At 34.5% G+C, this 24,746-nt stretch overlaps 1 protein-coding gene across 3 annotated transcripts in view; it reads left to right on the top strand.

The window, feature by feature from the left end:
* The window catches only part of Amph (amphiphysin), a 172,521-nt gene that overhangs the window by 125,963 nt on the left and 21,812 nt on the right, over positions 1–24,746 (top strand). For all 3 annotated transcript variants that reach the window (XM_072524117.1, XM_072524116.1, XM_072524118.1), the window contains exons 4-5: positions 5,316–5,588; positions 10,000–10,165. In XM_072524117.1, the coding sequence (XP_072380218.1) occupies positions 5,316–5,588; positions 10,000–10,165 (439 nt within the window). The remainder of the gene's footprint in view (positions 1–5,315; positions 5,589–9,999; positions 10,166–24,746) is intronic.

Below are 24,746 nucleotides of genomic sequence, written 5' to 3'. Positions count from 1 at the left end.
TTAGTACTTCTTCATTAGTTTTTCTTGTTTTCCAAGGTATCTTCAGTATCCGTCTTTGAATCCACATTTTCAATGCTTCAATTCTGTTCGTGCTTGATTCTTTTAGTGTCCAGAATTCTGCGCAATACAAAAGTAAAGACCAAATATAGCACTTTAATCATTACTTCTGAAGAACTAACAAATAGCGAAACATGTGTCATAGAATGGCAAGTTTGACGGGATGTGAATATTCCTTTTCCTATATTATTTACAGGATATTTCACGAAAAAAGTGTCTCCTTAGTTCCAATAGAATTTTTAAAACCAAATTGGGAAGAAGCTATACCGCTCAGTTTTTGCGGCGATATTGGTCTTGAAAAATAGTTCCAGCAAGATATAGAACGAAGACAACAAAATCGTAACAGAAACAAAGAAAATTAATTGTGTTGACACCCCCTTGTTTTTATTAAGGACATAAAAGGAAAGCAGATGACATTAAAGTAAATAAACATTTCGCATAATTGCTGCAATTCCTTTCATCCTTCGCCAACTCACTCATTCAACAGATCCAGATCCTCTTCTCGTAAATTTCGGTCCTTCATGACTCTTCTCATGTTCCCATTTCATGATGTGCTTGGTATACTCCGTTTTCTTCGTCCTGCTGATCTCCAATGAAATATTCTTATTGGCCATCGCTCGTCAGGAATTCTTAATAAATGTCCAAATCACTCCAGGAACAGTCTTTCTATTCTCTGTTTTTTAGGCTTTCATTCGAGTGGGGAGTGGAAGCTGCGGTAGATCGAAACTGGAGAGAGTTAGAAACGAAATGAAAATGGAGCGAAATATCAATGATGACATAGAAAGTAAACAGTTAATCTGGTTCGGACAAGTTAAAAGAATTCCAGAGTACAGATGGCCTAGAAGAGTACTGGAATGGATCCCTCCTGAAAGAAGAAAGAGAGGACGACCACGGAGAAGTTGGCGCAACGATATTGATGAAGCAATGGCGGCAAGAGACTTAGAAGAGGCAACTGCATATGACAGAAAAAGATGAAAATTGGGAGCGGAGAAGCGGCGACAGCCGTAATCATTCCGTTATTAAAAAAATAATAGTAATAAATGCACACCTTTGATATAGTTGATAAAGTTGAGTCTAGTGGTGCTTAACAAATACTCAAAATTTCAGCTTGATCCATCAGCTATCAGTCATTTTAAAAGTTATTCAATTTGTTTATCCCTGACATCTTTGTTTCCACAACATTAGCCATAAAATTATGAAGATACGATAATTCTACGTGTACCGTCATCTTTTATACCCTGCCATATTCATTTAACTTAAAGCATATTTGAAATGAACATGCAGTTAAAAAAGAACAACAGGTACACTAAAAGATTGTGGCAGATGGAGTTGCAAATACTTTTTATTTTGGACCTCATATTACTCACTTATAACCGTTTACGATTTTTTAATACGGTCGCAACAATGAGTTCTATTATACGCTAATCAAAATATCAATGCGGTCGTCGTTGAAAATAACGACGTTTCACTTTTGAACACAGTTTGGCACTTAATGGCATATCCAACTTTTCATTGACGTCTTCTTTGTTGGAGGATCATTAAAAGGCCATTTTAACCACGGGAGGTAGTTAATCAATAAAACGTTTACAGTCACGTGTTTAGAGATCGTATACATAGTAAGTATTAATACAATTGTCGTCTGGAATGAATCTGATTTCACGTAAAAAATTAATTTCAGAATGGATGTGGCTCCTTTATTTTTTGACCTTTGACACGTCGCTGTGTTTTATGAATAAGAAGAAATTACTATACTCCGTTTGGAAATGTATAATAGCCTAGTTTTTATTACAGAAAATTACAGGGTTTATGCCAAATTTACACGCCTCAGTAACGGAGAACATGGGTTTTCTTTATAATTCTTCTTCTTATTGTACGTTGGCGATCACTTCTTTAAACGCTTCCCTATCTTTTGCAACGTGAAATATCTGTTCAACACTGAGCACTGAGGTCCAATCTCTTCCAAGACTTCTTCTTTCGTCCCAATCCTTTTCTTACCTCTACCCTTCATTGTATGAGTATACCACAGAGAAATAAAAAAATGTTCTTCAAAAGTAGTGTTCAATGACAGTTTAATTTCACATGAGCAAATTTGTGCCATTTTTATTGCACGTGTTCACCTAATATATTGCTTTTTGTCGCTATTAGTACAAAACTAACAATTTTACAGTTATGTATAAAGATTACAGTTGGAACAAACTTAAGAGTTAGACCGGGTGGATATAGTAAAGAAGAATAGAAGATATACAAGGGGGTTTCTGGTGCAACCCCTAAATTGTAGTCATAATGCTGACATCGCTGACTTGTCGCTGACGACACTGTGTAAACGCTGGCTTGATGCTGACAACGCTAATTTGTCGCTGACTTGATGGTGACAACGGCAACTTGTCGCTGACAACTCTGAGTACAGGCTGATTTGACTTGACGATGTCTTGTCGGAGGTTGCGTGTTAGGGGTTGCGATTTAGTGGTTGCGCCAGAAATACCCTTATGTATCTACTTCCGCATAACATACGACATTTTCGACGATCTTTTGAAGCAACTTCATCTAAAATATGCTTTTTGTTTTCATTTTCCGACACCTTCCTGACATTCAGTTCATCGATTGTTAACATACTAAGAGCAATGTTCTATCTAAATTCTGTAATTGATTCTTAATCTATCATTTACTATAGATGAGCAAAGTAATATTTCAAAGGCAAATTTTCTATACCACTTGATCCCTTTACGCAAAGAGGAAGAATATGACTTCAACTTATCGGATAGATCTACGAATGATTTGCATGAGTTTTAGTCAACTATAAGAGATGGTTCCTCCTCGAGTATATTTAGTAGTTGTGTCAGTGTGAATAGTAATTTTGGGTTGTTTTTCTGCTTTTCCTTAAAGTACCGACAAGATGTGTTCTACGCATTTGTAGTTCATGGGCCAGTACGACACTAGTGTAGTAGTTGTCCGTATATAAAATGTGTGTAGGGGATGCAAGTTAAATCTTATTAGAATTTCACGTAATACAAAAAAAAACAAATCACTAAAACTAAACTGTATTGAAGTTATAAAAAAAAAGGCACATGTAAAATATTTCGTAACTATAAATTAAAAACTAGCGTCCTTATTGTAAGGATGTTGTGATGAGAGTGTTATCTGTCTGCCACCACCTGCAGCCCCTCTCTCGGGGTGTAAGCCAGATGTCGGGTAAAATTCCAACTAAAAGTATATTGTACAGGGTTGCTCGAAAGTTTTAACAATGCGTCCGTCATTTAAAAGTAGTGGCATAAGTGATAAAACAGTCGAAACTGTAGCAGGTCTATCTGAAGTTTTATCTTGTCCGCAGTATACTTTGACATCGTATGTGTAGCCATCCTAACAATAGAGTTTATACAGTTTTATCCCGAATTTGAACCTCTTATTGTTAAATGTGAAAATTGTACTCATCTTGCCAAATATTTTTTGTTTCAAAAGCTATACAAAAATCGCACTTATCCTTTTTAGGCTGGTATAAAGATAAATTTTGCTGATCGAAAATTATGGAAAAGGTGACTCTTGACATGGGTTTTATATTATTTTTCCCACAAAAATCTTTGCAGTAAGCTCTATATAATTGTGCTTTTGATTGCCATACTGTTTCCAAGTATAACTTTGAACTATTTGCCCTGCAGTAATGGGACTCAAATTTGGGTAATTCGTCGGAAAATTTTGGAAAGTTTTTTATTGCTTCCCCGCTTTTCGGCTGCTTTTCAACTTGCTTATTATCTGTAACTGTTTTTCTTGCCCTATTCTCTACCTTAATTTCTCCAATACAGAGTATATTTAAAAACATCTTTTTGCATACTCGTATTCGATTATGTTCAGCGTTTAAATAAAACCAGAAGGTCTCTATTGCCAAGAAGGCTTATTCTGCGGACCCTGTCCTGACCAGAACGAATTGTTGGCCATCGTGCACCTATATTTATACAAAATTAATTAGGTCAACAGCTCCATGGCCTCCTGCCATTGGAGCTTGCACGATAGCCAATGCTCAATTTCGGGCACTAACATTGGCTTCAATTGTGGTTGCAATTTCTTCTTCTTCCTATGCCGTCCCCATTAACGGAGGTTGGCGACCACATTTTTAAAAGCTTCTCTGTCTTTTGCAACGTGGAATAATTCGTCTACAGTCATGTTTGTCCAGTCTCGAATATTTCGCAGCCATGACTTCCTCTTTCTACCTATTCCCTTTTTGCCATCGACTCTACCCTGCATGATGACCTGCAGAAGACTATATTTATTATTTCTCAGTATATGTCCAAGGTATGCAGTCTTGCGTACTTTTATCGTTCTTTTATGGTTGCAATTTGACCAATCATAAAGCCGGAATTGAGCTATTTGGCGACATGTCATTTTCAAAATACATTTTTTGAAAATTTTTAGCCAGTATGTGTAAAAAACTAATGATTCACTAGAAAAACCAAGTTTGGCCTGGGGTGGGATATTTTTCGCTTCATTTGGGCGATTTACGTGTTAAAAAGTCACCGTCTCTATCAACTATCTCTTGTATGACACTTTAATTTTAAACGAGGTAATCAGAGTTTTATCTTTGGACGAGTCTTAATATCATACGAATAAAAAAACCAAAAATTTACTACCTTTTTTTCTGGTAGATTGCTAATAATCACCGGCTAACACTAGTTATATGCACGTGATTTGAGTTTGTTTAAAAATTATCCATTGCACCTTGATGTGACGTAACGTACTAACGTTCAATGTCAATGCTAGTCATCGGTGAACAGCCATTATGTAATTTGGGTTTGTTTTAACTTACCGTGGAACCAATTACTGGAACGTGATGACCCTACAAATTTGTCAGGCTATTACATTGTTATAGAAAGATCGGTAAATAATCGAATGCTTTTATTATTTTATTTTGTGGTATTTGTCATCGATCTGAAGATGAAAAATAACACTCATTGTATATTTTACAATTTTTTACCTTATACATGATGAAGTTTATTTATTCTTATGTTCTCTATTGGTCTTTATGCATTATGGTCGTCATTCATCTTGTCTCAGCTGATTTTTTTAAGATCGTCACTATCTCGTCTGTGTTTTTGCAGTATTTAAATTTATTTTTTATTGTTAACAGTATATCAAAACTCTTCTTACCTTTTATAGAACTTTTACATTTACAACATTGTCTTTTTCAATCGATCGATCAATTTACTCTAGTACATCAACTGAAAACTTAACGAAATAACCATTCTTTAACTCCAACTTATCTGTTTCAGAAAAAAATCGACAAAAGGGGTCGTAAACTAGTCGACTACGATAGTCAACGACACAGCTTCCAAGCCCTACAGACCAACATGAAGAAGAGGGACGAAGTGAAGATCGCGAAGGGCCGGGAACAATTAGAAGAAGCAAAGCGAACATACGAGATGTTAAATTCGGAACTACACGACGAACTGCCAGCACTATACGATTCCAGGATTCTCTTCTTAGTCACCAATCTCCAGTCTCTCTTTAACGCTGAAAACACCTTCCACATAGAATCTGCTAAAGTAAGTTATTTTTATATATGACTTTTTGCCTTATTACAGTCTTATAATTCCTTAATTTTTTTTTTTCGACTGTTGCCTCCGATGATGGAAGTGATTACTTCGAAAAAAAAGTTAAAAATAAATAGTCTGGTCTGTAACATTATTTTTTCCAATTTTAGTCCAGATACTAGGTCACCGCACGAATACTGTCATTGGTGCAACACTTTCGCCAATCAGCTGCTTCCTTTTCTCTGGATAATTGATACAAAACGATTGATGCGTTAAGGGCCACTCAGATGCGTGACGTCGAAGATTGAACACAGGGACTCGGTTATATGATCCTGTTTTGTTACTTATTTTAATTACTTATTTCATAGTGTGTTATAATCTTTAAATTTTTCACGTTAAAATTGGCATCTCTACATATTTTGTTAAAGCTGCAATCTGAGAACCACATGTGTGGGAATAATCATTAATTTTAATCCCGAATCGCATATTTTGGCCTTATTAATCAACTTGTAAGTGATTTTGACGTTGTTTTACTTCGATAAGGTTTTAAATCGAAACGTCGACTATTTCCCACGCGTTTTCTTGACTTAGAAGTTTTACTCCTTAGAAGGGGGGAGGCGAAAAGCAGCGTCGTTCCATAAATAAATAATAAATAAATTTTTTTAGTTTCTTCTGCGTGTTTGTACAGTTGGCTTTGTGCGAGTAGTCAGTGTTAAACTTCTTTTTATTTACTCAGAAAAGTTTGGGATCGGTAAATTCTAAATTGAAATGAAAAATATGGGTCAAAAGAAACTTACACATTAGGAGAAAGTTCGTGCTTTAACGTTACTTGAGAAAGAGGACTCTGTAATTACCGTAGTACGTAATATTGGTGTTTCAAGAGAGGCAATTTATCAATTAAAACGATCAGCTGCGTCATTGCCTTTAGGAACTGTTCCGGAAAGAAAACCTGGTTCTGGAGCTCCTAAAAAAACATCATCTAGGACTGACACCATCATCAAGCGTGAAGTAATGTTGAACCCTTCCATAACTGCCATAGAACTCAAAAATAAACATCCTGATCTCCTTCAGAACGTTTCAACAAGAACGATTCGTCACTGGCTTCAGAAAGATCTAGCATTACCAAGTCGACGTGCTGCAAAGAAGCCCTTGCTTACAAAAGCAATGAAGAAAAAAAGATTAGATTTTTGTACGAAAGTACGTTGAGGTTAGTAAGAGGAAGCTCCAAATTTGTTCGTCGTCCACACACCGCGTCAAGGTACGATCCAAAGCTCACAGTTTAAAACCGTCAAACATCCTGAAAGTGTAATGATATGGGGCGCGTTTAGTGGAAATAAAAGAAGGGCAGGGTTGTATTTGTTACAATGAGGGCAAGCAACTGTGTGACTGTTCTAGAACAACATTTATGGAACTTGTGGTAAATTCACGAATGTGACTTCTTTATGCACGATGGTGCACCTGCTCACAAGGCCAAGACAGTGCCAAAGTTCTTGAATGATCACAATATCAACGTATTGGAATGGCCAAGTAACTCGCCCGATCTTAATCTCATCGAAAACGCTTTTAATATGATGAACAATTAGTTTCGATCGAGCAACATAAATCAGCTGAAAGAGGAGTTGAAGAGGTTGTGGGTGACCATTGAAGAAGAATATTTCTTGAATCTTGCTCAATTCATGCCCAAGAGAATCCAGCTTGTCATAAACTTTTACGCCTACCTGCTAAACCAGACCCTCCTATGTCATCCACGGATCTGGAAGCGGAATGGCCGCTGTAAGGCCGGCCGAAGCACTACCTTTAGTGATTCATTCTCCATTCATTAGCAAGGAGGCTTCCTGTCTCCTTCCAGCTAGCGCGTAGAAAATCCTTATCGCTCCTAGTACGGCATCATTCCCAGGCGGGCATTTCCTCCTTTCCCACAGTCTGACTCACGCCTATCTAACGCATACAGTGTGACCCACTTCTCTAGTTTCAACTTCCACCATCTTTCACTCTTACCCTTGCCGTTGGTCCAGCTGCCTTTCTTCCTCTTCCTTTTTCTTGATCACTGCACGGATATAGCTGTGTATGTTAGTCCAACCTGATTTATTTTCAATCATTCTCTCGATTCTGTTCCTTTCCACTATCCATCTGCTGCAATCTAATAGTTCGGGTAAATGAAACATAGTATGTGTCACAGTATCCGAGTATCCACAGTATAGGCATTCATCTGTGTCAGCCTTTCTGAACCTAGAGAGGTAGGCCCTAAAACATCCGTGTCCTGTGAGCACCTGCGTCAGGAAATAATCCAGTTGCCTGTGGCCACAGTCCACCAAATCTCTTATGTTTGGGATCAGCATTTTCGTCCACTGTGCCACATTCTCCGTGTTGTTCCATTCTTCTTGCCATCTTTCAATTGACCTTTCTCTTCCCTGTCTTCTTATCAACTACAAGGTTGATATGACAAAGCATCAATTTGTAAAATTAAAATAACAATAATTATCCTGATTGATGTGTTTTATTCACTATGATTTTTCGCAAAGATTCTTTTTTTAACTTTTTTTAACTTTTCTTTTTTCATTTACCCGGACTATTGTGGGCCAAAATGTCTTCCAGTCCTTTCATTCATTCCATCATCATCATATAACGGGGGTCCTACGGCGATTGCCGCTTCCCGCATTTCAGCCTCCATCTTTTCCTATCTCTCCAATCTCCCTCTTCTAAGCCTCTAGATTGCATTGTTTTTGTAATTTCTCTTCTCCAGGAATTTGGTGGTCTTCCCCTTTTCCTTCTTTCTGGCGGAACATACATTAAGGCTTTCTTTGGCCACCGCTCCTCCTCCATTCTCATCACGTGACCATACCATTGTAATTGCCTTCCTTGTATTCTATCTGAAAGAGTATCTCTAATTCCTGTACGGTTTCGTATTTCCTCATTCCTGATTCTTTTCATTCTCGATACTCGACATGACCTTCTAAGATAATCCATTTCCACAACGTCTACTTTATCTCGTTCATTCTTTGTCATCGTCCAACATTCGGCACCATATGTGGTAATTGGTTCTACAATTGCTCTGTATACGCGAAGTTTGGTATGCATCTTTATTTTATTAGACCACAGTAATGAATTCAGTATTCGGATGCATTTTTTCCCTTGGGTTATTCGATTTTGTACATCTATCTTAACTCTGCCATCTGCTGATATGATGCTTCCTAGATATTTATACTGGTTGCAGCCTTTTATGACTGCGTTTTCAAGCCTCAGATCTGTGGTATTTCCTCCAATTTTTAAATATTCTGTTTTGCTTATGTTTACAGTAAGCCCCCATTTGGCATATTCCTCAAATAATTTTCGATTCATATAATTTATATCTTCCTCATCGGTTGCAACCACCACCTGATCATCTGCAAACAACAATGTATACAGAGTTTCTTCTTCATTCATTCCAATAATTATATTTTCAACATTTTTGCTATAAATTCACTCGTTATGGACTGCAAAATTGTTTCAAAATCGTATTGAATATTTCAAAAAACAAGAAAATCTATTTTCTATCGTAAATATAATTTTCTATCTTTCAAAAATTATTTTCACCAATGAGGCCAACTTCAGTTTGTGACTTCTTGTAGTATTGTTGCAGGACATAATCCTGATCTGCTCTTTACTAGATTTATGGATCCCTGCTTTATTTTAACTTGCAGGAGCTAACTTCGGAGTTGGAATACATTTCCAGAAGAGTTCTGATTCGTAGCTCAGATCATTTGAAAAAAGGAACTTTTCTAACTCACTTTTAAAATCTTCAGCTCCCTGTTGGTCATCGCTGAGCTTCTCTCCATGAAGTTATGGGTCGCTCATCCCATGGCGTTGCTTAAAGCGAGTCAACCACCCAGATAATGCTCTCCATTCTACCAACGCCGTTTGTAACTCCCCGTAAGACAAGGTTTTATTGTTTTCTTTTGTTCATGGTAGAAGAGCTTTCTGACATTGACGCAAATGAAAGAAGCTTGTTCTTTTGTTTTAAAAATCTGCCCATTGTCCATTCACCGATATCGTACTAAAGGCATATAAGTTTTGCGGGAAGTAACGTTTTCAAATTTAACTTATTAATTTTAACGTTTGATTAATCGTCAACCCTACCTTTTTTTCTTTTCTCTGTTAACAACCCCTTCTCATTACTGTCTGGTAGTCATATTCAAGGCTTTCTTTAAAACGCGTTCTTTAAAAGTAGCCGGAATCACGTATCAATCATAAATTGTCGGAAATTAAAAGACAACAAAGCTCTCAATTAATAAACGAACTGAAGTGACTTCTTAGATTTTTATTTTTCAATCGTTTTTTCGCTTTGCTATATGGCTATTTATTCCGATAAATTTCCATGTTCTTTTTTATTATTACCTCCTGTCAGACCATCTTGTCCATATCTTCTCAACTTGTTATTGTGTAGGTAATGGGAGAACTCGAAGCCATCGTAGACAAACTAGCAACAGACAGTCAAAGGGGGTCCTACAGCGTAAAGAAAACAAACGGAGCCAGTCTTCCTCGTCCAACTAGCCTTCCTAAAACTAAAGATATTATCATCAATAATACTTCCCCAGTGAACTCGAATAGAGGTAAGTGCTTAAAACGATATTTAATTACTTTTTAATGTGTTTAACAATGTTGTTTATAGGCAGAACATTTCTATCAAAATCAAATCATTTATTGCTCGCCTCCATCGCGAAATATATCTTTCCAGCTCCTTCTTGATTATTATCTCAGTAGCTGCACTAGTTTCAATAACTTGTTGAAAGTGTTCATTTTAATAATGGTGCAAATTTCTGTCTTATATGTTAGATAAAAAACTCAATTTGAGAGGAGTCGAACTCAATTTTGAAGACGTAGGTCTCTTCTGTTTATGGTGATATTCCTGTACATACAGCGACCAGTAAAGTTGAAGGAAAAGCGGGTATTGTTGTCTTCCAGTGCAGGCACATTTAGAATGTTATCTTCTCTTTCGTTTAATAGAAGAAGTTTGAAAAATTAAAAGGCCTACGTCTACAGGAGATGCGTCATAAGTTTTATTATCATTCATTAACAGCAAAATCACTAAACGACAAAGTTACTAAACTGTGAATTGAGGACTAACTGAATTGTTCTCTTTTAGCCGTTACGTAATATCTTTATAATTGTTTTATTACGAAGACGACATCTGGTGTATCTTTTGATGTAATAAACTGGAAGTCATGCAGAAATGTTTACACTTACATGGTTTTGCTATTGAAACCTCGGTTATTATTCAGTACATGACTTCCCGATTACCTACTTTTTTCAGATTACTTAACTTCGACGACAAAAAAAGTAAAAGCGACAATTACTCTTTTTTTTTAACTGTTAAAAATAATTTGTTTATAGTATATTTGAAGAATAAGCTGGAGTAAATTCTCAGAAAAAAAAACTAAATTGTTAAGCATATTTTAGTACGTGTGCTTTTCGTACAACGTCAATATTTTAGCTTATTTTACGTTGGGTTTGACTATTTAGATAGAAATTTTTCCATGTCACATGGACTATCGTAAAATTTAAATACCTGCTATTGTTAGAACTGTGTAGGCTAGGGTTTTTTCAGCTGGTCACAGACGTACTTTAAGGGTATTACATTATTTGTTTCGGTTTGTTAGATATTTAAACCATTTTCAAAGCATATTATATTTATATAAATCTGTTTATTTTAGTAACGTTATTTATGGTTATTTTTGTCGTTATGATAATGACCCATTAAATAACAAGAAATAAAGAAACTCTTAAAATACACAGGTATTTAGTTAATGGTCTTTTGATAGATTAGATAGAAAAAGTCGATTAGCGAAAGATGGTTTCTGATAAATGTGAACGCTATCTTAAATAGTATAAATTTCGATTTTGTTTGGAAAACCAATGATTAATAAAATGGTTAATGGTCTTTAAATAGTCATTCATTAATATCAGAAAATTTTTGTTTAGTCGATTATAAGCGAGTGAAGAGATCTGACACAGTTGTTTTTTGCAAGAGTGAATAGTGAGTTTATAGAATATGGAATTAACGTGTGATTATACACCAGTTAAAAAATTAAAGTTGAATCATTTATCACTTAACGAAAAGAGTGTTATCCTTAACGTCTACAATTATTTTAAGCAACACAATCCTTCCAATACTGTTGATAGTATAGTTGAAATTTCGTCTAAAGTAATGGGATATTCAAAATCAACTGTATATAACATTTTAAAAGAGGAAAAATCAGCTGGTATAACGCCACCCAAACCGAGACCAGGAAGACCAAAATTGTCGAAAGTGAATGTGGATGAATTCTTCAAAAATGCAATTCGTAGAATGGTCCACTCATTTTTTTTTAACAAACAAATACCAACTTTAGATAAAGTTTTACAAGCCATTACCGACGATCCCGATTTACCCACAATAAGTAGAGACCAACTTTGGAAAGTTTTGCATGAGTTAAACTTTAAGTATGAAAAAGTGGGCAGACAGTCAATGCTTATCGATTCCGAAGAAATTGTGTGTTGGAGACGAGACTACCTCAGAAAAATAAAAAAAATGAGGACAGAAAATAAGAACATTTATTATTTAGATGAAACGTGGGTTAATGAAGGTCATACTGTAGGGAGAGTTTGGAAAGACAAAACTATAAAAACATGTCGACAAGCATTTCTGGAAGGATATTCACCTGGTTTCAAGGAACCAACAGGTAAAGGTCGACGATTAATTGTTACCCATATAGGTAGTATGAATGGATTTCTTAAGGAGGGTTTACTTTTGTTTGAATCAAAAAAGACCTGTGATTATCACGAAGAGATGAACGGAGACGTGTTTGAAGAATATTTCGAACAGATGATTGAATTCATACCTAAAAATTCAGTTATTGTGATGGACAATGCAAGTTACCACTCTAGATTAGTTGAACGTTTACCAACTACTCAATGGAGGAAAGATGAAATTGCAATGTGGTTAACTTCTAAGAATTTAATCTTTGACGATACAATGACAAAAGCAGAATTATTAGAGCTTGCTAAAATTAATAAACAAAATTATAAAAAATATGTCATTGAGGAAATAGCCAAAAAACGAGGAATTGAAATACTTCGCCTTCCACCGTATCATTGCGAGCTAAATCCGATTGAATTAGTATGGGCCGAAGTTAAAAGTAATGTTGCTCGAAATAATACAACTTTTAAATTGTCAGATGTTACTATTCTTTTTCATAAATCAATATCCGAAGTAACGACTGAACATTGGCAAAAATGTATTAATCACGTTATGGATATTGAGAAAAATATGTGGAAGCTTGATCATATAATAGATAGCAGTATAGAACCTATAATAATTCATCCCGGATCGGATAACACTTCGTCTGAAACAGAATATGAGGAAGCTTAACTTTAAACTGTAGCTCAGAAGTTTATTTTACATTTGAACTAATTGCCGACAACTTCATTGTTTATTTTTTATTTATTTTTTATTGCTAATATAATTTTCATTCTTATTTCCAATATTATTGGTATTAAGAATATTATTATTTATTAATAGGAATATATAAAAATTTACAGTTTTTCTGTATGTATTTTACGTTTCAGTATAATTTATTGTATTTTATTATTTTATATTAACTGTATGTTTCACAAATAATAGAATTTTTATTCTTTTTATGTATATCTTTTTATTTTAAACCAGTATTGGATTGGATTACTTTGTTCTAAATATCCAAATAAATTTAAGGCAAACTTTTCTTTTAAGATTACGTTTTAGTTAGAAGATGTGCACGCCTATGTATTTCGAGGTGCGAAGATTAGTATTCTGAGAATTTACTCCAGCTTATTCTTCAAATATACTATAGTGTACAACCTTGTTCGTTTTACGTTATCTTAATGTGTGTTTCGAGTTTGTTTTGTCGTGTACAAATTTCTAAAAAATACTGCATTAATCATAAAGTGTTCTATGATTCATTATTAATCAATTGACAATTTTAATTCTCATCAGTTTAGATTTTTGCGTAATAAATTAGATAGACCAGGGAAATCAGAATTTATCAGGACAGTCGCTAAGTACCTAACAATAATTGTTTTAGATTATATATTTATGTCTGTGTAAAACAACTAAAATTATGCAAATTCATCCTATCTTTTTTTTAGATTTTTATTTATTAATAATTTATGTGAAACAGGGCTCATTTTTAAAATTTTCATCTTCCAAGTTAACCCTTATATTTTATCAAAACATTATATACAATTTGATATTTTCCACTATAAAAGTCTCCTTTTTGACGTAAAATTGAAAGTTGTAAAATCATTTTTGCAAAAATTATCAATAGGTCATGGCCGATAATTTTTGAGACCAAAAATAAATAGGGACAGGACGAAATCCATTGGAAAAGGAAGAAAATATAACAATAATTAAAGGAAAAATAATTTCCGGGCTATCTGTGATCGGCAAGTGGAATGGTGTTAGTTTTTAAGGGTAAAAAACGGTTTTTCACGATTTCCGGCAAAACTAAAAGTCCAATGGAAAAAAGTTAAATGCCAAAGTTGTAGGCAATAAAAAGATCTAGATCTTTTTTTCGCGAAATTGTGTGAAATCTTACCCTTTTTATGTCCCAAAAACACTGCAAATTTTTTTATTAAAAATATTTATTTTTACCCATATTTTGATTTAATTTCGAAAAAGCACCCTCGTTTTCAAACGAAAATTTTCACATCAAAATATCTGCTTTTTTAAACGTTATATAAAATTTTAAGCTTTTTATTAAAATTTGCAGTTTAATTAGTCGAAAAAAGTAAGATTCCATATTACATTGATAAACGAAAAAGTTGAAAATTCATGAATTATAACAGGGGAAAATTGTTGATTTTCTGAATAATAAAGATCGGATTTAAAGGGGATTTAATATAAAAAATGATAACTGCTGCAATTTTTTCAGTAAACAAGTTGATTTAGTAAATTCTAAGTCATAAAAAATATCCTAATAACTAACACCCAACTCAGTTTTCTGGTTCTAATAGTGGAACAAAGTCGTCCGCCTTTCGAGCGGGGAATATGTATGTTCCCTTCATGTTAAATCATATAACATCGACCTAATGTCAGTATCATATTAAAATTAACCATGATTTTTAAATACAAAGGTTTCCACGCCTAATTATGTAGCTCAAACTTTTTTAGCTTGAGACACACTAACTTAAAAACTCGTTCCGCCACGGCACACTTGGGTAAATAATCTCTATAATGAGTATAATCATGATATTAAGTCTCGATTTTTGTTCTTGATGGCGTTTATCGACGAGAAAGCAGATTCACAGATATAAGAAGTTGAAAACGGTATTATTGCATTCATAACTTTCTTTGTGATCAGTGGATATTCATTGAAGAGGGGAATCTAAAATGATGTAACATCTACATTAACTTTGATTTTCTTCAGTTTTGACTGAGCCTCTGCTTCTTCAACTAGTGTACTGTACTTAAGTTTAAGTCCACCGTCGTTTTTTATCTATCAGTTCACCCTTTTCGTCAGTAGTGAACAAGGCCGTGTCATAAGCCGACTCGATGTATGGATTTCGCACCCAGTCCATTGATGACGTATCGAGGGAGGGAAAATACTTTTTGATATTGTCATTCTGCTTACTAATACTTTTCTAAAAGGTCTAACAGATTTGGTTCTACATTGCAATTGTTTGTCCCATTGTCAAATGTCCCACGTGGCTTGATTTTCAACTTTCGTTATCCACAGTAAAAGCTTTTGCTGGAAGGAACTGACTTTATCAGTAGAGGTAATGATGTTTTCTTGCTTTCCCTGCATGCCCTTTTTTAAAACATACAATTTTCCAAAAATATTTGCCAAACACGCAACTTTGGTGCACCACGTGTCATCACTAAGGAAATTGGCATATTCAGACTGTTCACAAGTAAAAAATACTAACAGCTCCTCTTTAAGTTGCAGAACACAAACTGCTAAATAATCTCGCATTTAAAGGAGCACTTTTGATGTAGTTCACCATTTTCACAACAGTTTGTAAAACGTCATTCAGTTCAGTCAGCAATGACTTAGCAACGAGTGAAAATAATATCTGGATTTTCCTTTTGGACTAAAGCCAGAAACTCTGTTAAGTGTCCTACCATCGCAGGACAACCGTCTGTGCAAACACTCAAACAAGACAGTCAAGACAAACCAGCAATGATAAAATAACTGTTCACTAATTGAAAAAAAATGTCTAGTCGTGTTGTATTTTCAGGGAGATCTTTACGAAATAAAAACTGTTCAATAACGTTAGATTCGCAGATAAACCTAACAAAAGCAATAACCTGGGGTTTCCGAGTTATATCTGTGGATTCGTCCGCTTGAAGCGCAAAAAAATTAGCTGTTTTGAGTTTTTAATTTACTTGGGTTTACTCGATACGCTCTTTTAATCGTATTATTAGATAATGGTATTTTCAACCTCTTGTTCACATTCTTAAGGGATCCCACAATTATTATCCCACTAGTGTGGGATTTCATATTTTTTGCAATCAACTAAGCCACAACGTAACTGGCTTCTTGTACTTTATCCGACACGGATGAAAGTTTTTTAAAAGTGGAAGCCTGAGTAGACTCATTTGACAAGAGCCTTTTGAAATATTAAAAAAATTTCTTTGGAGAAGATAAAAATAAAAAAAAAATCAAAAACTCGGTTATTTGAATGTTCTGCATATATTTTGAGGTCGTGTAAAAAAGTATAAATATATCAGTTATAGATTTTTTTATTACGTACAAATTTACCATTTAACTGTTTTTCATAGGACCTGCTGCAAATTGTAATACACCGTTTTTTACTCTTGAAAAATTACCACCCTTTCCACTTCCCGACCTCAGATCGTTCGAAAATTATATTTCGTTTAATTTTTGTTATATTTTCTTTATTTTCCAATGGGTTTCATTCAACTACTATTTTTTTTTCTTTCATTTTTTACCGTTTGCAAAGGCTTTGGCCCTGGTCTTGAACCGATTCGTTTTTAAGTTTTTTGATAAAATGTAAGGATAAACATATTTCACTGAAATTTTTAATAAATAAAAATATAGGAAAACAATTTGGATGAATTGGCATAACTTTGCATATAGAACCTAAAACAATTATTGTAGTTACAGTGCGTTTTATTTTTGCTCATTTCCCTGGACTAAATAATCATGGTTTTTACGAATTACAGTTTATAAATGTTTTTTTTTATTTAATCGGTAATTTATTTTTACGTGGTGATATATTAATACTAATTAGTATATTTGGATTGTTATATACACTGGGGTGCAAAATTAACCGGATACTCATGATTTTTCTTAAAAACTGGCGTTTAAAAGAGTTTAAGATGTTCCCAGTTAAGTATTTAATATAGACAAAATTTAAAAGTCAAATTTATTACAACTCAAGAATGTTACACAGAAAAAACCATAAACGATTAAAAAAATTTAAAAATCAAGGAAACAAAAATTATTTTTTATTTTAATATAAACAATTTTTATGGAAAACGATATTTACTAGAGTTTTTTTCCTCCACGAGCCCTAATTACGGCTCTCATTTCGATCAGGCATACTTCTGATTAAGGTAGCAAAGTCTGCTTGAGGGATTTGCTCCCATTCGTCACGAACTGCTTGCTCCAAATCATTCATGGTTTCAAACTCACCATGGTTATGTCGAATAAGTCGTCCCAGAATATCCCATGCATACTCTATTGGATTTAAGTCTGCACTCCTTGGCGGCAATCAGACAAAAGTTTTCTCCAATAAATGGAGCAAATGGCACTACATGATCTTCCAAACATAACTGAATACACCGTTGAGCGTTCAAATTGTCCCCTTGAATTGTAACAAGTTCTGTATGAGCCTCTAGGGAAATGCCTGCCCACACCATTATACCACCTCCACCAAATTGAACTCTCGGAGTAAAACGACATTGCTGATAACTTTCACCAGCTCTTCTCCATATCCTATGCCGTCCATCCGAAGAGTATCTGTTAAATCTTGATTCATCCGTGAAAAGCACAGCACTCCAATCGTCAACATCCCAATTAAGATGTTCGCGAGCGAAGTGTAAACGTTGCCTCCGATGATCTGCTGTTAATAGAGGTCCAGTGGCAGGTATTCTGGACCTTAATCCATATTCATTTAAGCGTCTTTGAACGGTATAAACGGAAACTGTGTTTCTATAGACATCATTTAACCGTTGAACAATTACTGGTACTTATAATGTACGATCGCGTAATGCTTGTAACCTAAAAAGGCGATCTTCAACTTGACTTGTGGTTCTTCGTCTACCTTGACCTGTCCTCCTGGTGTATTGTCCCGTTTCCCGAAATTTTTGTATTGCACGATGTAACGAATGCTCCGTTCATCATCCTGTAAAGCAACAGCTTGTGCTACTTCTTCTGGTGTCATAATTTTTTAATGCAAGTTTTAAACAGGAGACAATACAAAAACCTACAGCCGAATTTATAATCAGGTACAGTACCACAATAAACTTAAATTAATATTAAGCCACTATTTCACTAATAACAAAACGTATGTGTAAAAGTGTTGTTGTTCGCAAAAAACATCTTAACAGGTTCAAACAAGAAAAAAACTTGTCGCTAATAAGGCATAAAATACAATTTCAAACAAATTAAACAAATTTCGATATAAACACCAACAAAAAACAAAAAAATCTGAGGGTCCTGTTAATTTTGCACCCCAGTGAATTTTCTTTTTTTTTTTGGAATGTCTTGTAAGAAATTTGTGAATTGTGGTTTTCTTTCGTCTTGTGTTTTTAGTTTTGCATCTACTATCGATCTAATAGTCCTTGTATGCAGAACCCAGGTATATGTATGCCTATCTTTATGTTTGGTTCATCGTATGATATAGCCCATTGTCCATAAAATTCTCATCTATGACTTCACAATCTGTTTTGTTTTCATTTTTTGTTAATCTCCTCTTTTTACTCTCTTTTAAAAATAATATTTGTTTATATAACATGATAAAAAAATCCAAATTGCCTCTGCTGTACCAATAAACCACACCTCATCAATAACTGAGCAAAGCAACTGTTTTTTTTTTAATATAAATTTACTAAGCTGGTGCTAATAATTAGACTTCCGATATAATTATACCCAGTCAATATTAACTTCTCCCCTTAAAAGGAATTTCAAATTAAATTTAATGTTTTCATAATCAGATAACGGCTCGCTAATCACTGGGAAGGCTAATCTCGTCGAATGTAAGTCAGGATAATTTTTTGAAGCGCTCAACTATCAATTTCTCGTAATATTTATCCAATTATAAGAGTATACGGTAGAGAGAGAAAGAGAGGTATTCTTTTATTATATAAATTACTTAAAACAGTTTGTTGATTTACAGATTTGGTAGAAAAAACTGTAATTTAATACAATCTACGAGATAAGATCTCAGTCAGCGTAGAACTCGTTACATTAAAGAAACAAGATTGTACTGTATTTTATGATAGATTGTTTTGAATTGTAATTCATTTCTTGCAGTTTCATTTCAATACTCTCTTTTTTTTTCTTTTTAAAATTCTGTCTTTTTAAGGTTCTTCTTTTTCTTCCTCTTTATAAGCAATTCTGCTTGTTCATTGGCGGATTAATACCTCTATATAAGGTTGTAACTCCATCTTTTGCGCGGTAGTCAGATACTTCTGCCGATTGGTGACTTATCTCTTGCTATTTTGACGACTTCATTCTGCTTATGTGGTTATTCCATTCTTTTTTTCTTATTTTGTGTCCATTCATTTATACACTGTACGTTACATTTTCTTCTAATGCAACTTCTCTTTCGATCTCTCAACGTATTTCCTGTAATTCTTCTCAGTACTCTCATCTCTGCCGTTTCCAGTAGCCTTTGCGTTGTGGCTGTGTCGGGTCTTGTTTCTGAGGCAGATGTCATTATTGGTTTTACACTGGCATTATAAATTCTTGACTTCATCTCAGTGTTTATGAGTCTGTTTCGCCATATAGTGTTATTAAGACATCCTGCCACTCTATTTGATCTCTCACTTCTTTGTCTATGTCTTCATAGCTAGACAGTGTAATTCCCAGGTTTCTTATTTCCATTACTTGTTCAATACTGATGTCATCAATTTCTATTTTACATCTGGTTGATTCTTTGCTGACTACTACTGTTTTAGTTTTCTGAGATGAGATTGTCATGTTAAATTCTTTTGCTCTTATGTTAAATCTGTGGACCAGTCTTAGCAGACTATCTTTATCTTGGGCTATCAATATTGCGTCGTCTGCATAACAGAGTATTTTTATTTCTTTGTTTTCCATTCTATATCATCTTCCTTTGTTAACGCTTTTGATGATTTCATCCATAAATAAATTGAAGAGCATGGGGTTCAATGAGTCCCCTTGTCTTAAAAAGGTTGATAATTTCTATAGGTTCTGTAAGTTGTGCGAAAGAATATAGAGAGGGGCAACTAAAATATCTGATCATTTTATATAACCATCAGGTTGAATTGAATTTCCATCAAGTAACGGTCGAGTCCATCACTTATCTGATTCATTTGTTAAAAGCGAAAATGTTTTTCTCTTTCACAAGAGATACATTCAATCAGAGAATATTGCTGAGGAATGAAATATTACAAAACGATAACATATAGGAAAGCTGGGGAAAATCAAAAATAACATAATTACTTAACGCAGCAACAAAATCACTTGGAGAGAAGACAGTACCGAACACTAGCATATCAAAAAAGAAAACCTCATTATTTGGTGAGCAAGAGACGACAAAATTTGAAGGAAAGCAAAAAACTGGCCCAATTGAAACTTGCAATGAGAAAGGACAAGGGATTCCCTGGGTCCTACTGTTCAACCTGATCACGGATAAAATACCGAAATCTCACTGTGGTGTTTGAGTGTTTACTAAATAACTTCCCCCTGTCTCAGTCCTCTATTTACATGTTACTTTTGACATTATTATCGTTACCAATCTTATCAGTTTGACCAAAATTCTGAAGTGTTGCATTCCTTCATATACCTTGCTTCAAAATCAACACTACAGACCTATAAGTCTTCTTAGTCACCTATACAAATTCCTTACAAGAATATTAACGAATCATCTTGAGAAAAAACTTGATTTCTACCAGCCAATAGAGCAAGCGGGCTTTCGTACCGGATTTGGAACAAATGAACTACAGAGCATTAAAACGGTAATAAAAAAAACTATCGAATACAATCGACCACTCGTTCTGGCTTTTGTAGATTTCCATAAAGCCTTTGACACGGTACAATTTGACAAACTCCTGGAAGCACTACAAGCATGCCGCATTGACTACGATTATACAAGGTTCATTTACAATACATACAAAACGCAACTATGTCGGTGAAACTACATAAAAACACGGATCATATTCCAATCGGCAGAGGAATCCGACAGGGTAATAGCTTATCACCTAAACTGTTTACCGTAGTACTAGAATATGCTTGTAAATAACTTAACTGGGAAGAGGAAGGCCTCAACATTGACGGTAGAAGATTAACAAATTTGAAATTCGCAGACGACATAGTTTTGTTCTCGGACAACCTCAAGTACAATACGTACAATCTACATGAACTTCAGTTAGTGTGTGCCAGTGTGGGCCTTAAAATAAACATCTCCAAAACAAAATTCATGACAAACCTAGTACCTAGAGGAAATATCAATATTGGAGAAAACGAAGTAGAGCTGATGGAAAAATAAATATACCTTGGACACGAAATAAAGTTCACAAGAGACAACCAAACATGCTAACTACGAAGAACAATAAACCTAGCATGGGCAACCTATGGAAAACTCAGACATCTTTAAAAGCGATATACCAATTTCTTTAAAACGTAAAACATTTGACCAATGTGTGTTGCCTGTGGATGACCTATGGTGCCGAAACTTTGACATTGACAGCTACAACTTCTAAAACGCTACAAATAGTTCAGAGAAAAATGGAAGGGTCAATGCTAAGTATATCGCTTTGTGGCCGAGTTAGAAATGAAGACTTAAGACGAAGAACAGGAGTTGCCGATGTAATTTCCCGAATTGTTATACTGAAATGAAACTGGGTCGGAAACGTCGCTCGAATCAGTGATGAAAGGTGGAGGTGGAGTGAGTGGAGGCCGAGGTTAGACAAAGGAAGTAGAGGAAGACCCCTACTCGTTGGATTGACGATCTCAAGAAAATGTCAAGAAATTGGATGAAAAGTGCTCAAGATAGAGCACAATGGGCAAAAATGAGGGAGGCCTATGTCCAGCAGTGGACGCAGAGTGCTGGGTGATGATGATGAATACGAAAATCTGACCTACTGTTTACTCAGATGTGTGTGAATTATATTAGAGCGATAGTGAGTAGGTGAATACATACTTATATTACAATATTAAATACTCGAACATTTTGGTTGTGGGTAGTTCTCTTTTCACTTGCTAATAATTGTTACTATGGACTCACATTGGTAACCTTTTTATTATTACCTTACTGTGCATGATTTTAAACGGAAAAATCTATTGCTATCAGTTCTGTTTGTAGTATTCCCAAGGGCTATAAATATAGTTAATTTAATATTAGTAAGATGTTTAAGACTATTTTAGATGTTGAAAAAAAAGTTTGTTTGATTAGGACAATTTTTAATTTACTGGTATTCGTTTATATAGTTAGCGTATTTTGTTTTATTTTTAAATAAAATGTAATTTATGAACTGTAATCCAAACAACCATCACATGACATTGGTAGCATTTGACACGTTTGCAAACTTCATGACATTGATAAATAATAATGTGGTAATTTTAAAAAAGTATTATTTAACGCTGCGATGATATTTTGAAGCTTTTAATACTTGCAGTTTTATTATTATATCTATTACTACAGAAATTTGATCATTAAGAAGATATTTCTCTACGATTCCCAAACAAGTAGAAAAAAAGATGTGACATAAATCTTACAAATGACAAACTGAAAGACAATCAAATAAAAGTTTGATAAAAAATAATTGCTGAACGCCGATACAGATGCATTACTTTGTATTAACAGGTAGTTCAAAATAATCAGACGACAAGAAAGGAAATAATGTAACAATCTCGCATTAACCTCATATAAAACACTAAGAAATCTGCTACAGTAAGTCGTCTGTGTTCAATTTTATTTCAGGAAGCGTCAATCAACACCTCATTAGAAATACTATAAAAAGAAGCGTTAGGAAAGTTTTGTCGTTCGATAAGAAAAACATGATTTTATGGTGTTGAATATGTTGTATGATTCAATATAGTCCTTCTGAATGTCAATACACCTGCTGGAGTACTTTTGTACTGTCTGGATTTGATCTCTGAAGTGATAATCCAGAAGACTGTCCATATACCCTTCTCCAGCTACTTGTTTGATGACAATCTTTTTTGCCTTGTGTTCAATACCTATTTATCCCACACAATTGATGAAAAAAAACCATTTAACATTTCCTGACGTGCTTTAAATTTTTTTATTTCAATTACAATTTGGAAAATGTCACAACTAAAGTCCTACCTATTTCACGTTCACAAAACCGAAAGGAAAAAATGTAGCTAAGCTTCTTTTAAATCCCATTTATTCTTTCTTAGTCGCTCTAAATCTAACTAAGAAATTTATTTTCAATTATGTACTCGTTCCATTGTTAGCGAATGCGAATCCTTCGTACACACAGTTTTCTAAAATCCAAATCTGAAGATACCTAAATTTCTACTAAGTGTCTCTCGGCTGGTCGACGATCTTAAAAAACTATACTCTGTATTTTTGCTCTGCATGCTGGTGTGGTGTTGAGCTCCTGCTATGACTAATTCAACCGATTCTCCATTTCGCATATCAAAAAATATAGATTGTACTTGTATGTTCTTTATTTGATAACTTTACATTATAATTTAACCCAGGTCGGGTTGAATCGATTGTAAACAAAAGTCGATTTCTGCATTCTACCTGTGTCAGCAAATGACTAACAAATCTTTCTATCTGTTGAAGTCACTTAAATATATAATTCACTCTGATTATACAAGGCCACTGATACGCAATATTTTTTATTGCAAATCCATCTATTGTTTATCAATATTCTTTATAACATCACTTCTTACCAATGAACTAAATCCACAGACACAAACTAGTACTAGCAAAAATAGGAATCAAAACATTTTCTACAGGAAATGACCGAGGAAAAATTCAATGTGAATCACTGTGGAACGACTCTACAAGAGAAATGTACCAAAGGAGACTAGCACAGAAGATACAGCTGAAACAATTAGACGACATCGAAGATATAAACGCGAGCTAGGAGAAAATTAAAAACAACATTGAAAAAGCAGCAACAGAAGCTCAAGGAAAACGCAAAAGTAATACTGAACAAAAGAAACAACAACAATACACCATGGTTCAGAAACAGTAGCGCACCTATTATTTGCCTCTGGGGGGTTTTGGTTGGTCACCGAAATTTTTTTTATGATGTTACCTCCATTTTGAGTCCTTAAAATGTGTAAGTAACAGTGTCGGAATAGGGTCCTGGGGGAGGGGGGGGTTAACCCCTCAAAATCCCCCCTCCTGGATGCGCCACTGTTCAGAAAAGAAATAAAAGGGAAATGTAAAGAGAAACGATCGTCTTCAAAGTTGTACTGCCGTGTTTAGAAGAATCCCAAATTCTTACTGTTCTAATTGAAGGTCAGCAGTTCTGATAAACTTTTTTGTTACTGGTGACAACTGATTAAAAATCTGTATCAGTCCAATATAGCAACAGTGCGACTAAATCAGAAGTTCTCAAACCAATTGAAGATCGAGTGAGGTGTTAGACAAGAATGCGTGTTGTCACCTGACTTCAACATTTATGGTGAACATGTCATGAGGATGGCTTTAGATGGATGGGCCAGTGGAGTAACATTGTCTGGTAGAAAAACCTCCAATTTAAGATTTGCTGATGACACTACACTTATAGCAGCAAATGAGCAAGACATGTTTAATCTCCTGCGAAGAGTTGAGTACGAAAGCTATAAAGTTGGTCTGAAAATCAATAAAGTTAAGACAAAACAGAGCAGAAGATAAAGACCATAGAAACTCAGAGCAGCTGAAGATAGAGACCAATGGAGAAAAATTGTTAGGGATATTATTGAACGAAAAAACTTACTGAACAGTCATTTAAACAAAAAAACATAAAAAAAGTGTTTAAAAAAGATTATATATGTA

This window comes from Diabrotica undecimpunctata, chromosome 2 (assembly GCF_040954645.1).
Source record: "Diabrotica undecimpunctata isolate CICGRU chromosome 2, icDiaUnde3, whole genome shotgun sequence".
NCBI classification, from domain to species: Eukaryota; Metazoa; Arthropoda; class Insecta; order Coleoptera; family Chrysomelidae; genus Diabrotica; species Diabrotica undecimpunctata.
This window is presented reverse-complemented; position numbering and strand designations above follow the sequence as displayed.